Here is a 14086-nt window from a genome sequence, read left to right as displayed (position 1 = left end):
GCGACTAGGAGGGCCTTTACATGCATGTCACCCTTTCTGGTCTGATTCTCACATGCTGCATATGTTCCCGCGTGTTTTGATCTGGTGTGGCTCTTAAAGTGACAGTGCTACATTTGTTAAACAAGGAAGCCTTCACTACAAGCATCTAAGTAAGGTTCACCTGGTTACATGAATACAATCATTTACATCGAACCTTAATTGTGTACTGTGCCAACCATCGGCGGGCTGGATTAAAAAGACCAGAGGGCCGGATCCGGCCCGCGGGCCGTAATTTGCCCATGTTTGCTTTAAAATGAAAATAAAATTTACCCATCCAGTAAACTGGTTTGGAAAAGGTTTAATCTTGAACAAAACATCTGAATTGTTTCGTGAGAAGGACACCGAAACTGCAAAATGGGCTATAGAATGGAACATTGTATTTGGGTTTTGTACTTCGGACTTCGGAAGAAAATGTGATGAATAATATGCTTATTGCTGGTAAAATATATCATATTTTATCCACACATGTAAATGGCGTAAGGTAGAACGCGTATTCACAGCCTTGAGTATGACATCTAAGAATGCTGTATCCAAGATGCAAAAACTTGATGAAATTACAAATGTTTGATGACCTCTGATGTTTATGAGACCGTGTGTGTTTGTATGTGTGTGTGTGGAGGGGGGCCTATCTGTGTGTAGGATTTTCTGTCACTTTTTGCTCATGCCTTGGAAACGACACTTTAATTGTATCAACTTGTGTTCACCTCTGTTGGGGTCAGAGCGGCCTCCTCTTCCCCGCGTGTTCGTTGAATTTCGGACGAGGAGAATGTTGGTAATCCAAATAAAGGCTGGAGGCGATGAACAGTTCCTTCAAAGGGTTTAATTAATTTTTCTGCAGTTTACGAATCGATTCGGGCTCCTGAGAGGTCCAGATTTGAATCAGGAAGCATAGAAGAAACACATCATAAGATTATATAGAGACAATATGATAATGAGAGGCGGGGAGCTACGCCTCTCATGCATATCCCGGAAACAAAGAAAGTACCATGTCATCTGACCCGGTGTAGCTGGAAGAAGTTGAGAGTGGTGAGGTGAGACCCAACCACCACCACCCACCATTTGGTGTGATGGCAAGTTCCAGAACCCCCCTGTGCATAGATCATGAGATAAGAGGTCTTCCCAAGGGGACTTAACAGCGACCCAAGGTGCGCGGGACCACAGAAGACACTTGGGGGGTTGTTAATCAACAAAGATCAAATTCAGCACTACATATGTTGTTTTAAGTGTGCAACCAGATGTTCAGGAAAGAGACTGGGATCAATACTACTGTACTCAAAGTAAGGCGCAGCTCCTTGATAGCTGCAACACAGAAACGAGAGATAACAGTTCCTCTAGATGTTGACATGTCCTCGGAGGGGTCCTAAAAGTGGTGGGGGAAAGGGGGTACCAAAGGTGATTGTAATCACAGTAGGCAGGAAATACCTTCAACAGCATTCTACATTGTTTCTTTCAAATCCAACTAACAGAGAGGAATCATATCTTAACACCTCCAATATTTTTGTATATTTAATATATATTGTTTATATTTTCAAAAACTCAAATTTTCCTAACTATGCGAGTACTGGTGAAATAAAGCTCTGGTTCTATATTTTGTCCAAAAATAGACCCCCAAAAAAAGGCATAAGGCTCTGGCTGCCTCACGTTACCTGGAAAATATGAACTTAATATGACGATTTAAAAGATGCAATGCAGTACTCACTGTTGTTTTATGAAGCATCACAGATACTTTTCATTGATTGGGAATTGCCCATTGTCTAACAAATTATGAAAAGGTGTTTGTAATTTTTAATTCTTGCTATGTGGAACCACAACATTAATCTCGCTTTGACAAAGATATTTCTTGGCTTAATTTACTGTCCACTTGTACCAAAAGAAAACGCTTTTCACTATTTTTAAATGGGTGTTTTTTTAATGTCTTGAGGGTGAAACTCGAGCGTCCTCGTTTTATCTGTTAACTAGGTCGGTGTACTGTTGCTTTAAATGTTGCTGCCGCAAGGAACTGTGGGTAATATTTCGTAAAGGTTGATGGGAGTACATTACATTGCTCAAGAATACTTAAAGGTTGCATCGAAATATTTTTCTCAAACGTTTGTAGCGTTTGAACGATCCACTTTAACTACTTCCGGGTCATCTCGCTTCGATATCGTAGGAAAAGAAATTTTCGAGGCGAAAGCCAGTATTCCAAGAGGCACCCAATATAACTGAAGCTTTCAATATGGCATCGCAGCTACACTGCTTCACCAAGTACAAAGCGGGTAGGAAATAACTGAAACGTTCAATATGGCATTGCAGCGACAGTGCACCGTTTCACCAAGTACGAAGCTGCTATCGGAAGTCTTGTTTATTTATGTTTTTCATTCATCTTGCGGCGTTAACTCTTAAGATGATTTTGTAAGATTTTGAATGTATTATTTTGATGATTAATTTTAATTATGTGTCTAAAATGATTCATATCGAGTATGTATCTAACGTTTAGAAAGGTATGTGTGTAAATATTAGAGATTCAATGATTTACAGGAGCTCGGACAGTATAAAAGGACGATTCCAGTGAGAATGATTTTCCTGTAACAAATACTAAGATGTTGTCTGAATATTGTAAATCAAGAAATTTCAGCGTCATAATTAAAACTAAGACACGTGTTCTCCGTTATCAATAGTATTGTGGTAAGGTGAATAACGAGAACGCAGTGAAACACGGAAAACAGCGGTTCCATTGCCGCTGTAATGCGCGATCCAGTGTGGCACGTTGAGTGACCATTATATTTAAGTCATTCGGTTTTCAGATCACAACATGAATATCAGACAAAATTCACATTTAAAGTTCACAATTACAACTTTTATTTGATGCTATAAATCTATATGTGTTAACTGAGGACAGATCACTTTTATTTGAAGCCGCCCAACAAAGGACTGAAAATGAATTTACAAAAAAACGAACATGTATTATTTGGTGGCATCACCCTGACTTGCAGTAAATGCATCAACTCATTGACATTCTTCATTTGAAATGTTTTTTTCCAGACCTTGACTGCAACCACGTTTACTTCTTGTTTGTTTGGGGGGGGGGGGGGGGGTTCCCCTTCAGTGGCCTCTTCAGGAGGTAAAATTGCATGCTTGATTGAGTTAAGGTCCAGTGACTGACTTGCTTGGTCTCAGACCTGACACTATTTACTCTTGATGAACTCCTTTGTTGTGTTGGGCTTTCCACCATTCCTGAGACCAAGATTAACCTCAACCAAAGTGATGGAAAAGCCATATTATGGAGAAAAAAGAATACAAATCTTGAAGTTCATTTAATAATGTCCACTCCAATTATTTTGTTCACTTGACAAGTAGGTGACTTCAAACATAAGGTACTCTATCCTAAGTTACTTAAAACATTGAGATATAAATATCCTGGAATAAAAAAAAACTGGAATTCTCAACTTTTGTTATATGTTCAACTTTTGTGTTATGTGTTCTGTTGTATTGTTGTTATGTAAAGCGCTTTGTGACAGCTGCACTGTTGTGAGAGTGCTATATAAATAAAGATGTATTGTTTTGTGTTGTATTTAGATTTGAAATCAAAATATCTTCATGAACAATAAAAACAAAAGTCAAGTCAACAGTATTTATAGAGCACTTTCAAACAGCCATCGCTGCATACAAAGTGCTGTATATGGAGCAATTTAACATGCACAATAAACAGTAAGACAAATCGGTAATAAAGGCGGTAGAAAGCACCAAACAGTAAAGAACAAATCTAAGTCATGCTGAGTTGAATGCCAAAGAATACAAGTGAGTTTTGAGGAGGGTTTTGAAGATGGGCAGCGAGGAGGCTTGCCGAATGTTCAGTAGGAGATCATTCTAGAGAGAGGGACCAGCAACAGAATTGAGCATACCGTTCCAATCATTTTGGAGGGGACTGGACCTGTTCAGTACCCATAAGTAGTCTAGTCCCCATAAGCAATGTACGTTTGGCTTCAATACAAATGAGCTGGGGCGGCCCGGTAGTCCAGTGGTTAGCACGTCAGCTTCACAGTGCAGAGGTACCGGGTTCGATTCCAGCTCCAGCCTCCCTGTGTGGAGTTTACATGTTCTCCCCGGGCCTGCGTGGGTTTTCTCCCGATGCTCCGGTTTCCTCCCACATTCCAAAAACTGCAGGCTGATTGAACACTCTAAATTGTCCCTAGTTGTGAGTGTGGGCTAGGATGGTTATTCGTCTCTGTGTGCCCTGCGATTGGCTGGCAACTAATTCAGGGTGTCCTCCGCCTACTGCCCGAAGACGGCTGGGATAGCCTCCAGCGCCCCCCGCGACCCTAGTGAGGATCAAGCGGTTCGGAAAATGGATGGATGGACATATGAGCTGCTTGATTATTCACTTCGTCTTTGATTATATTGGTTTCAGGGCTTTTGGATCCTGGTCAATTCGTTCTCCTGTCCTATCTGAGGTTTGCATCCAAGAAGGCTGGTGGTAGCAGCAAGAATCACGGAGGGAAGAGCCCCGGCAAACGATACGGCCTTAAGAAGCAAGATGGTAATCTTAAAATATTTTTACATTTCTTTAGAAAACTTGTGCATGGAATATTTCGATTTCATGCAAAATACACATAGTGTTTTTCAAACCCTGTGCACACACCTGACAAGCCGCGGGAACATTTCCAATTTGTATGCCAGTGCGGTCTATCCCCCAGAAAGTAATTGTGTAGTACACTCCTCCCATACCGCTAGGGAGCAGCAGCTAACCAATGGCCTTGTGTTTAGACCATTAGAGACACGCAAATTTGTGCTGCACGAATGCAGGACGACAGTGAAACAATAATTATGAAAGATTCTAAAATAGTTATTAGCTATTATATCGTCATTCTTCATTGTTTAACTCATTGAATACCACCCCTTTTCACTGGAAAAGGGGTGGAGGGGTTTCCCCCTCAATCCCTAACATTTTACTGAATTTCGACTGATTTGCAAGGCCCACAGAATTTTCTGTTCTATGGCTATATATATATACAACCTGTCAAAAGAAAGGTGAGACTCTCTTCTTTCAGCAGAAAAAAAGTTTGTTTCTATCTTTCTCCGTTCGTTGGCAATCAGCATTAGAAAACTGCTAAGTTATGGAAAAGGCAGATTTTCTGCAGAAATCCAGAGAAAATACATTTCAATAGTTTTACACTATTTTTTCTTTTGTAACAGCTCAAATACCTCAATAATGTGTTCCTCCTACAAAAGAACATTACAAATAATGTTTTTTGTAGCAAAATAATTTATTTGCACACAACAAAACTATTGAACTATGAACAAAAGTGCAGCTGTGGAGAAGATGTTTTTTGGCTTCCATCCAGTTTGTCACCACATCGATTCATCTCACCACGTCCAGATGCACGACCTATGAATTATTGAAACATAAAATGTTGCAAAAATACAGTATCTTGCTGCAGAGTGAGGTACAATAATTTGATTTACCTTTCTTTCCACCACCAAAGCGAGGAGTCATCTTTTGGCCTCTGGTTGGGCAATCTGTAATTTGTAGAAGTATGTACAATTACCAGACTTTTATTTTTCAATGTTTTTATTGTTGCTTTCCACTTACATTTCAACATCTCACACACACGCACACGCACATACACACACACATACATGCTCGCACACTGCTATTTCCACCATTCATTCCACGTTGCTCAGCATCCAATTTGACAAGAAATGGAATATGAATTTAACACTAGTGGTTTTAGCAGAGTTGAGCGGACCAAATGGGTCCTGTTTTTTTTTGGTTTTGTTTTTTAAACCCTATGGCGACATGCAAGTCGGCACATTTACGGCGCATATTTTCATCCACATCTACGAGACGCATCAACCGTACATAAATGATTGGTGTTACTGGCAACTTTATAGTATGGCGGGGGATGTAGCGGTACGTAAAAGTAACTGATGAGGCATAAGAAGTGATGAAGTTTTGAATGGGAACTTGCAAGCTAGTCAGCGGTTACCTCCTCGTTCCAGCGGCTCTGGCGAGGACTCAGCTGCTTTCCGTGATGTCCGAAGGCACATATTCGTCCGACATATCGGGATCCAAATCGCTCTCCAATTCATCGTTTTCGCCGTCGTCATTACGAGACTATTTCAACGAATCGCTGACCTGTGCCCGGCGTCGGCCATGCGAAGCAATGCAGCCTCTTTGCCGTCGTCTCTGGAAGTCGCCGGGGAGACGATTTGTGGGCGATGTGGGGCATCGGGAGGCACAAAATGCTCTGCCAAGCGATGATCGCTGACGTGGAGCAAGTTCATCTACATCAGAAACTCGGCGGGAGCTATGCGGGCTGCGTGTAGCACGCCATGTTTGTGCCGGCCAACGTTCGTTTGACGTGTGCCGCTTTCGATTAGTGACCGAAGCGTCATTTTGTCTTCCACACAAACACCATCTCCTTTGTTGTTTTGCCTCGAGGACACCTTTATATAAAAAAAAACCAATCCTTTTTAGTTAGTCATTTCCTTTTTTCCATCATTGCTCGTTGCTAATGTTCCAATCCATTATCCACATACGCCCCTCCACATTGACTTTTAAAATTTGATAGATGGGCCGGGTCAGCACAAGATAGATTTATTAACATATCAGAACATATTAAACAAACAGAACAAAAGCATTAAAGTATTAACATACTTTTTAATGGGAGCAGTCTGGTTGGAATCATGTCGCAATTCTCAGAACAGATCTGAGGTGTTCATTAATCGTCTGGGATCTGTGGGGTGCTTTGTTGGTGTTCATCATACTAAAAGTCTGTTCACACACATATGTTGAGCCAAACAACACCAGCATTCTCTGTGCCATAGTCTGGACGTTTGGAAATTTGGCTGCACTGAACGAAGCATAAAACATATCCAGTTTCAGGAAGTGGAACTTGTCCTTTAACATCATGTCACATTGGAGATCTATCAGTTCCAACTGCTACTCCTGTGGCACTGTCTTGTGAGAAGGGACATGACACCAGCTGAAGTGCCATGTCAAATTTTCCAAAATCGCAAAAGCGACGGCAGAATTCCTCATGTAGGTCATCCAGTGATTTTCTGTATTTTTTCACATGTTGTGGGGCCTCCTTTAACGTAGCCAGTGTTGGGGAAATGAGCAAATGATTTGCTTCGAAAATAAAATCAGCTTACTTTTGAAGGCTTTGACGTTTGCTTGCACAAACTGGTTTTCCCTTGGAGCTTCATATTCAGTTTGTTCATATGTGTCAGTATGTCCACAGGAAAAGCAAAATCACAAAGCCTATCTGTGTCATTCAGCTCAGGAAACTTGTCACTGTTACCAAATTGCTCTAAAAATGAAATAATCTCCCGTCTGAGCTCACACACGCGTTGACATACTTTCCCCAACCAGTGGATATTAGAATGGTACAATAAATCCGTGCGTCAGCTTCTTCAAGGAATTGAATAAATTGACGATGGTGAAGTCCCCTTGCTCGAATAAAACTGACAAGTTTCACGACTGGCTTCACTATGTGGTCAAGTTACAGCACGGATTTACACAGTGCTTCCTGGTGAATTATGCAGTGCCGGAAAATTACCTCCTGCTCAGGGTTGTCCTCTTTCACCCTGTCCTGAACTCTCTTCAGCATTCCGATATTTTTTCCTGTCAGATTCGGTGAAAAAGAAGTGTTTTACTGTGGTAACGTTGGTGAGCGTTCTCCAAGGTAATTTGTGCCTCTGTATGACCGCTGAAATGCTGTTAAAATAAATCCTCTCCTCGTGTTTTTCCTTTCAGGGATTCCATATCCAAAAACTCCTCCGTAATCTCGAAATTCTTATTAATCCCTCTGATAAAAATTAAGATTTTAGCAGTGTCCTTAACATCGTTGCTTTCGTCCAGTGCCAAAGAGTATAATGAAAATCTCTCCGCTTTTTTGTTTAGCTTGCTCGTTAGGTGTTTGTCAATTACTTCAATCCGGCGAGTCACTGACCTGAGAAAGGCTTGCTGGCTCTTGCTAGTTTGAATGCCAGTAAAAAAACTTGTCATCGTGCTTGCTTCTTGGATGGAAGTTGATCGAGTAAAGGTGTTTTGTTGAGCCTGCAAACTTGCTAGCAACCTGTCAGCGGTGGCTGTACGTTCTTGTGTTGAACGAGTCCCGTTGAGATTTTTTTTTGGGGGGGGGGGGTCTGGCATTATTTCTGGGCTGTCGGACTTACTTCGGCAGACTCGGGACTCGTAACGTTTACAAATAAAGTTTGCAAGCATCCATTTTGAATACCGTTTTTTCTCACAAAGCGTTAGTTTGTCGTTACTTTGTATATGGGCTCAAACCAATTTGTTGTGATTGGTCGCTATATCTGTAAATGCAGAATCACAACCAATCCGTGTTCGCCTTCCGAAAGCCCTTTTCCGCGAATTCTGAATGGTTTTGCACGAGGGATGTAGTGTACTGAAATTACTCGTGTATGTAGTCTTTATTAAACAAAATGCCGAATGTTATCGAGACTCGTGACGGCGCTAACGTGCGTCAGATAGATGTGGATCTGAAAAACAAGTTTCGATGTGGCTGGTTGGATAAAAAGCTGATGGTGTCCCCAGAAGGAACTAGTAAAGAGGAACCATTGTCTGCGCTTGTGTCGGATTTCCTGAAAAAGCTTGATGTCGCTGGTAAAGCTCTGTGTACACTGTGTGTCAATGTCATTCCATACAGAAAATGCATTCATAACCCATAATAGTAAACAGTTTGAGACTTCACTATCACTGTATGAGGTAAGAATCAACAGCTTTTTATCACATTTACACATTTTATGAATACAAGTAATGAACAAATCTTAAATATGGCCCGGAATGTGTTTCATTTTTTTAGTTTGGATTTTGAGCAGCCAATTTGAAGTTACATGTTGGTGCTCACCAGGAATGCATCAGCAAGACTGCACAAAGGCCTACGTCAAATTTTCACTTGAAAGAATAGTGAACAATCTTGGGATTTTTTTCTGTGAAAGTTTCAAGTAGTCTGTACATTGAATTCACTTCATCTTTAGCATTTTTAGTATAAACTGCCAATTTTGTAAGCAAATAGGGAATTGTATTTCAACAAAAATTTAAACATTTTGTTGACAAAATGAATGGTTTTAAAGCTTTAAAATCTCTAAAATCCATAAACTAATATACGTACTCCAAATAAACGTGTACTTTAGTCTTAAGTGTCAATTTTATATGTAACTAGAGAATGGTATTTCAACAAAAAATGTGTTGCCCCTGGACCCCACTCAGCCCCCCGGGTGATTTTCAGATTTTTTCGTCATGAGCCACTCTCATGATGAATTTGCATATTTGATCTCACTAATTTTTAATCCCATGTACAGACACATTTTCTAAAAATTCCAGTTCCTATGCGCCAGTACAGTATTCCAATGTGGCCACGGCTGGGAGGGCCCTTTCGCAGCCCTAGTTATGTTTTTTTTTTTACAAAAATGAATATTATTTTAGGGGGCCAAAACATGTGTACGAAAGCTTGCCAAACTATGCAGTCATCCGGCCTGGTGAAAAATGTAATGCGAAAAAGGTGAAAAAATAAGTCTTCTACAGTGAAAACAAAAACGGATCTGTAGTGCCATGTACAGTCCAAAAAATCAAAACCAATTCCACTACGTTTGACCGAGGCCTACAAAAATTGGCAGGCCAATGTAGCACCTCAATTTGTTCAGAAAAAAATTACGTTAAGAAAATGCCAGTTGCAGTCATAGTCTAAATCAGGTGTCACCAACATTTTTGAGGGTGAGAGCAACTTCATGTGTACCGATTGTGTGAAGGGCTACCAAATTGATACACGTCTGAAATAACATATTTGTCCAAAATACCTTCAATAATATGAGGATGTGTTATTTTTAATACCTGATGATTTAAATTGTCAGACTTTGATCGTGTTTCGAAATGTCTCACAGTACTGCCAATGTTTGCATTTTTAAATCATAATTTCTACTAGCAAATCACAATGTCCAGGCACTGGTGGGCTACTCAAGTGGTCTTCACGGGCTACCTGGTGCCCGCGGGCACCATGTTGGTGACCACTGGTCTAAATGAACTGGAATGAATTTTTGAATGTCTAATTTTGTCTGATTTTTGCACATTTACACTGGTTCTAGAGGATTCAGTAGAATGACTTCATTCTTCGACTCTCCTGTCCTGCCCTACGTCATTCTTTGATTGGTTCTTCGGCATTGACCCATAGGAAGACAGTGACCTCATACTTCATTAAGATGAGAGAATGGATGTGGCGTACACAATCCTACTTGAAAATGTTTAAAAAGCATTTCAAATCGTGCTACATTTGCTAACTGCTAAACTAAGCGGATTAGCAAACGCGGTGTCATTAATTTTAAAAAATCCTTACCTTAAGTTCTGCCCACCATTCTTTTGCCTTTTCTGAACAGAGAACAAATGCACATGCACATAATGACTCTGTTGACAAGACTTTGACAGCTGCTTGTCCCACCTCCCTGATGAACTGAATCTTGGCGGAAGCATGCGATGGTTGAGTCTGGTCAGTCGGACTTGTAGTGTGACGTCTCGTCTGATCCAAGACAGAACAATATTTCTTTGGTAGTCCGACAACGCGACCGTCGTGAATGACACAAAGGTTGTGTAGTTTGAGAAGGCCATTATTGTGTTCCAAGGAATTATAAGGTGTCATTGTAAATTTGTAAAATGTTCATTCGATACTTTCTTCACTTTTAAGGTAACTTTATCCATGCGGGCAACATCCTGGCAACACAGAGGCTGCTGAGGTACCACCCAGGAGCACATGTAAGTTTACTTGTGTTCTTTTCTGTCCTTGGGAGTTTGATGTTTGACTGGTAATTAGACATTAAATAAAGTCACCGCATATGTCATTCTGTTTTGAAGGTTGGCATGGGAACCAATAAAACTCTTTATGCGCTTGAGGATGGTTGCATCAGGCTCACCAAGGAAGTCTATATCCCCCACCCTCGCAGTCTGGAGACGAGCCAGATCATCACCAAGCTTCCTCAAGAAACTTTGCTTTACAAAACCTTCATCAACGTTATTCCAGTCATGCAAGACCCCACCTTCAAACTGATTAATATGGTCTGAACCTGACATGCGAGGATCTGCATTTTGTTTCAATGCCGTAACACTGCCTTTACAAAAATAATGTTGCAGTGAACTGCCCCAGAAATAGTCCTGTGAAAGATCAACCATATTTTCTGAAAAAACATGACGTCACACAAGAAATGTATTTGAATGAACTGATGGTCACTTATCAATAATAATAATCAGTAATGGAGCAATTAGTCAACGAATTGCCCTCGGAATGCCCTTTCATGTCCCCCAAATCCTGATGCCCTCATTTAAAGAACTGGAGACCAATTCATTATAATGCCAAAATCCACACAAAGGTATTTTAAAACTGTTATTTTGATCACTTCATTGCATTTTTTGTCATCCTGGTCCATGATTACTATCACTTTTTTTTCTTTTTAAAGGCTATGCAAAATTCACCAAACCTTTTAAATGTTATGGGACATTTGGCCGTTTAATGATACATGTCAGCAGTAGAGGAAATATACACTGTGATATCCGTGCCTATATGCAGATATACAGCCTCTGTGATAACTTTAGTTGTTATGTGGCCACCTGAGTTTTCCTCATAAAAACCAAACCGAAATCATGTGATGTTTCCATAAATTCCTGCAGGTCACAAATCTCAAAAATGTCTGTTCTCATTAAATTTAGTGGCACATGTACACATGCGGATGGATCCTCTGTTAATTAAAGAAAAACCTACAGTGGTCCCAGAAGTAATTTAATGTGACAAAAATATTAACATGGTTCCCATGAAAGCATGGAATTTGATTCATTTCCTCGCCTGGAAAAGCCTGGAAATTACTGTACAGCAAACCAGTCCTGTTTCTAACACTGTTTAACAACTCTGTTTCTGGAAATAAAAAAAAAGTGTACTCACTTGTCACATGGCTTGTTGTCTTGTACCCGCCATGGTTTTCTGCCTGCCCATCCTTTTTTTTTTTATTTCATGGCAGGCATTCAAAATCCTACAAATGTACATTGACAATAATATTAAAACACAGCAGGTATGGAAGATTTTTTTTTTTTTTGCCAAAATGCAGTTGTACACCTAGTATTTAATGTGCTTCCTCCCATGGCCTCTCAACTTATCTTGTTCTAATTGACGGACCCACTTGCAATCACACTTCCCTGGGACCCTCGGCGAGTCAATGAAGGTACCAAAAGATCAGTGGCGGATGCTGGTCTGTCAAAGAGGGGAAGCTCAATTTTGGCCGACATCATAAAATGTGTCCGTTTATTTATAGTGAATTCTCTTCTCCGTTCCTTTTCAAGAAAATGATCTGTGATCATGTCATACCAACAAGGCGTCTTTTCCAGGGACTCGGTGTCCTATAATTACAGGTACTACAATAAAACCCACCAGAAATAAAAGATTAATTTGTCGCTAGTTGTTTACAACAAAGATTGTTGATAAGATGATTAGGAGAAGTCTCCAGCTCAACTCAGAACAGAATGCGAATTGAAAAATTGCTCACACAGATGCTTACACTAAAAGGTCGGTGATTGGCTCATTTCGATGTCAATCAAACTGGCACACAGGCTCAGACAGATCATCCAATCTGATGCAGAAAAGCCTGGCGTCCGGTACCCTCCCACTGCCATCCAGTGCCAGAGATGCCGAGTGTCCGTGGGCGGGACAAAAACCAGCTTGTATCCAATGACTCATCTCCGTTCAACGGGACAACCTACCTGAACTCTCGAGACGCTTAGCGGCCACTGTTTAAAGCACAGCGACGCTGCGAGAATGAAGGGAGTCGCGCCGTAACCAGTAAGAAGAAGCTGATTGGGAACAAAAGTTGAGCACGTTGTAGCGCATATTTAATCAATGACATGTACACACAATGAAATTTACATTCATATATTTGATCACTTATTCTTTGACATTTTAGGGGAAGCCGAGCTTCTCTTGCAGTACGAGAGCAATCGCCACTGCAAAAGATGTGTGTGGACTTCCGAAGCCTCATTGTCAAGTCAAGTCAACTGTATTTATAGAGCACTTTCAAACAGCCATCGCTGCACACAAAGTGCTGTACATGGAGCAATTTAACATGCACAATAAACAGTAAGACAAATCGGTAACAAAGGCGGTTAGAAAGCACCAAACAGTAAAACCAAGAACAAATCTAAGTCATGTTGAGTCGAATGCCAAAGAATACAAGTGAGTTTTGAGGAGGGTTTTAAAGATGGGCAGCGAGGAAGCTTACCGAACATTCAGTGGGAGGTCATTCCAGAGAGAAGGACCAGCAACAGAAAAGGCTCGATCCCCTCTGAGCCCGTTTAGTTCTTGGTACTTCTAATAATGTCTGGTCCACAGACCTGAGGCACCGGGCAGGTGTGTAGGGGTGGATAAGCTCAGAGAGGTAAGGTGGCGCGAGATTATTCAGAGATTTGAAAACAAATAAGAGGATCTTGAAAATAACTCTAATGTAACTGTATGGGGAGCCAGTGAAGAGATGCCAGAGTAGGAGTTATGTGCTCCCTCTTACGAGTACCAGTCAAGAGGCGAGCAGCGGCATTCTGGACCCGCTGAAGGCGCTTAATGGAGGACTGGCGGACTCCAAAGTAAAGATGAAAAAAACCCCGTCAATTTAATTTTCATGGATCCTTGCATGTAGCATATACAGCGGCCACATCACCAAAAATGTCAAAATGTATCGCTTTTGGATAACCCATCTCTACGAATGATCCCCACCTACAACTAATTCCTTGAGAAAACAGACGAAAAGATATCAATCATCATTCAAATGAAATAATTTACCACGGCACAGCCATGGACAGTGGCATGGCAGTAATCGAGCCGGGATGTGACAGGCATGAATTACTGTCTCAAAGTGTTCATGTGAGAGGAGAGGTTTTATTTTGGCCAGCTGTCTAAGGTGAAAGAAGCTGGATTTAACAACGGCACCAATTTGCCGATCAAGTTTGAAATCACTGTCCAGTTTAAGGCCCAAGTTTGAGACTGTTGACTTAAGATAAGGAGACAGGGGGCCCAAGTAT

At 40.9% G+C, this 14086-nt stretch overlaps 1 protein-coding gene and 1 long non-coding RNA gene across 2 annotated transcripts; one reads left to right on the top strand and one right to left on the bottom strand.

Annotated features, from left to right (window-relative positions):
* The first annotated feature begins 2034 nt into the window (after positions 1-2034).
* On the top strand, positions 2035-12101 carry mrpl27 (mitochondrial ribosomal protein L27). The gene is made up of 4 exons (XM_052081185.1): positions 2035-2294; positions 4427-4555; positions 10722-10789; positions 10889-12101. Exons 1-4 carry the CDS (start codon positions 2255-2257, stop codon positions 11093-11095), a joined length of 444 nt encoding a protein of 147 aa, XP_051937145.1. The 5' UTR covers positions 2035-2254; the 3' UTR covers positions 11096-12101.
* LOC127610750 (uncharacterized) lies at positions 5264-6560 on the bottom strand. The gene is made up of 3 exons (XR_007965021.1): positions 6006-6560; positions 5482-5535; positions 5264-5404 (listed from the first exon to the last, which is right to left on the bottom strand). It is a non-coding gene; the product is annotated as an uncharacterized LOC127610750 (long non-coding RNA).
* Positions 12102-14086: the final 1985 nt, after the last annotated feature.

Source organism: Hippocampus zosterae, chromosome 11 (assembly GCF_025434085.1).
Source record: "Hippocampus zosterae strain Florida chromosome 11, ASM2543408v3, whole genome shotgun sequence".
NCBI lineage: Eukaryota > Metazoa > Chordata > Actinopteri > Syngnathiformes > Syngnathidae > Hippocampus > Hippocampus zosterae.
Note: the sequence above shows the minus strand (reverse complement) of the source record. Positions and strands in the feature narration are given on the sequence as shown.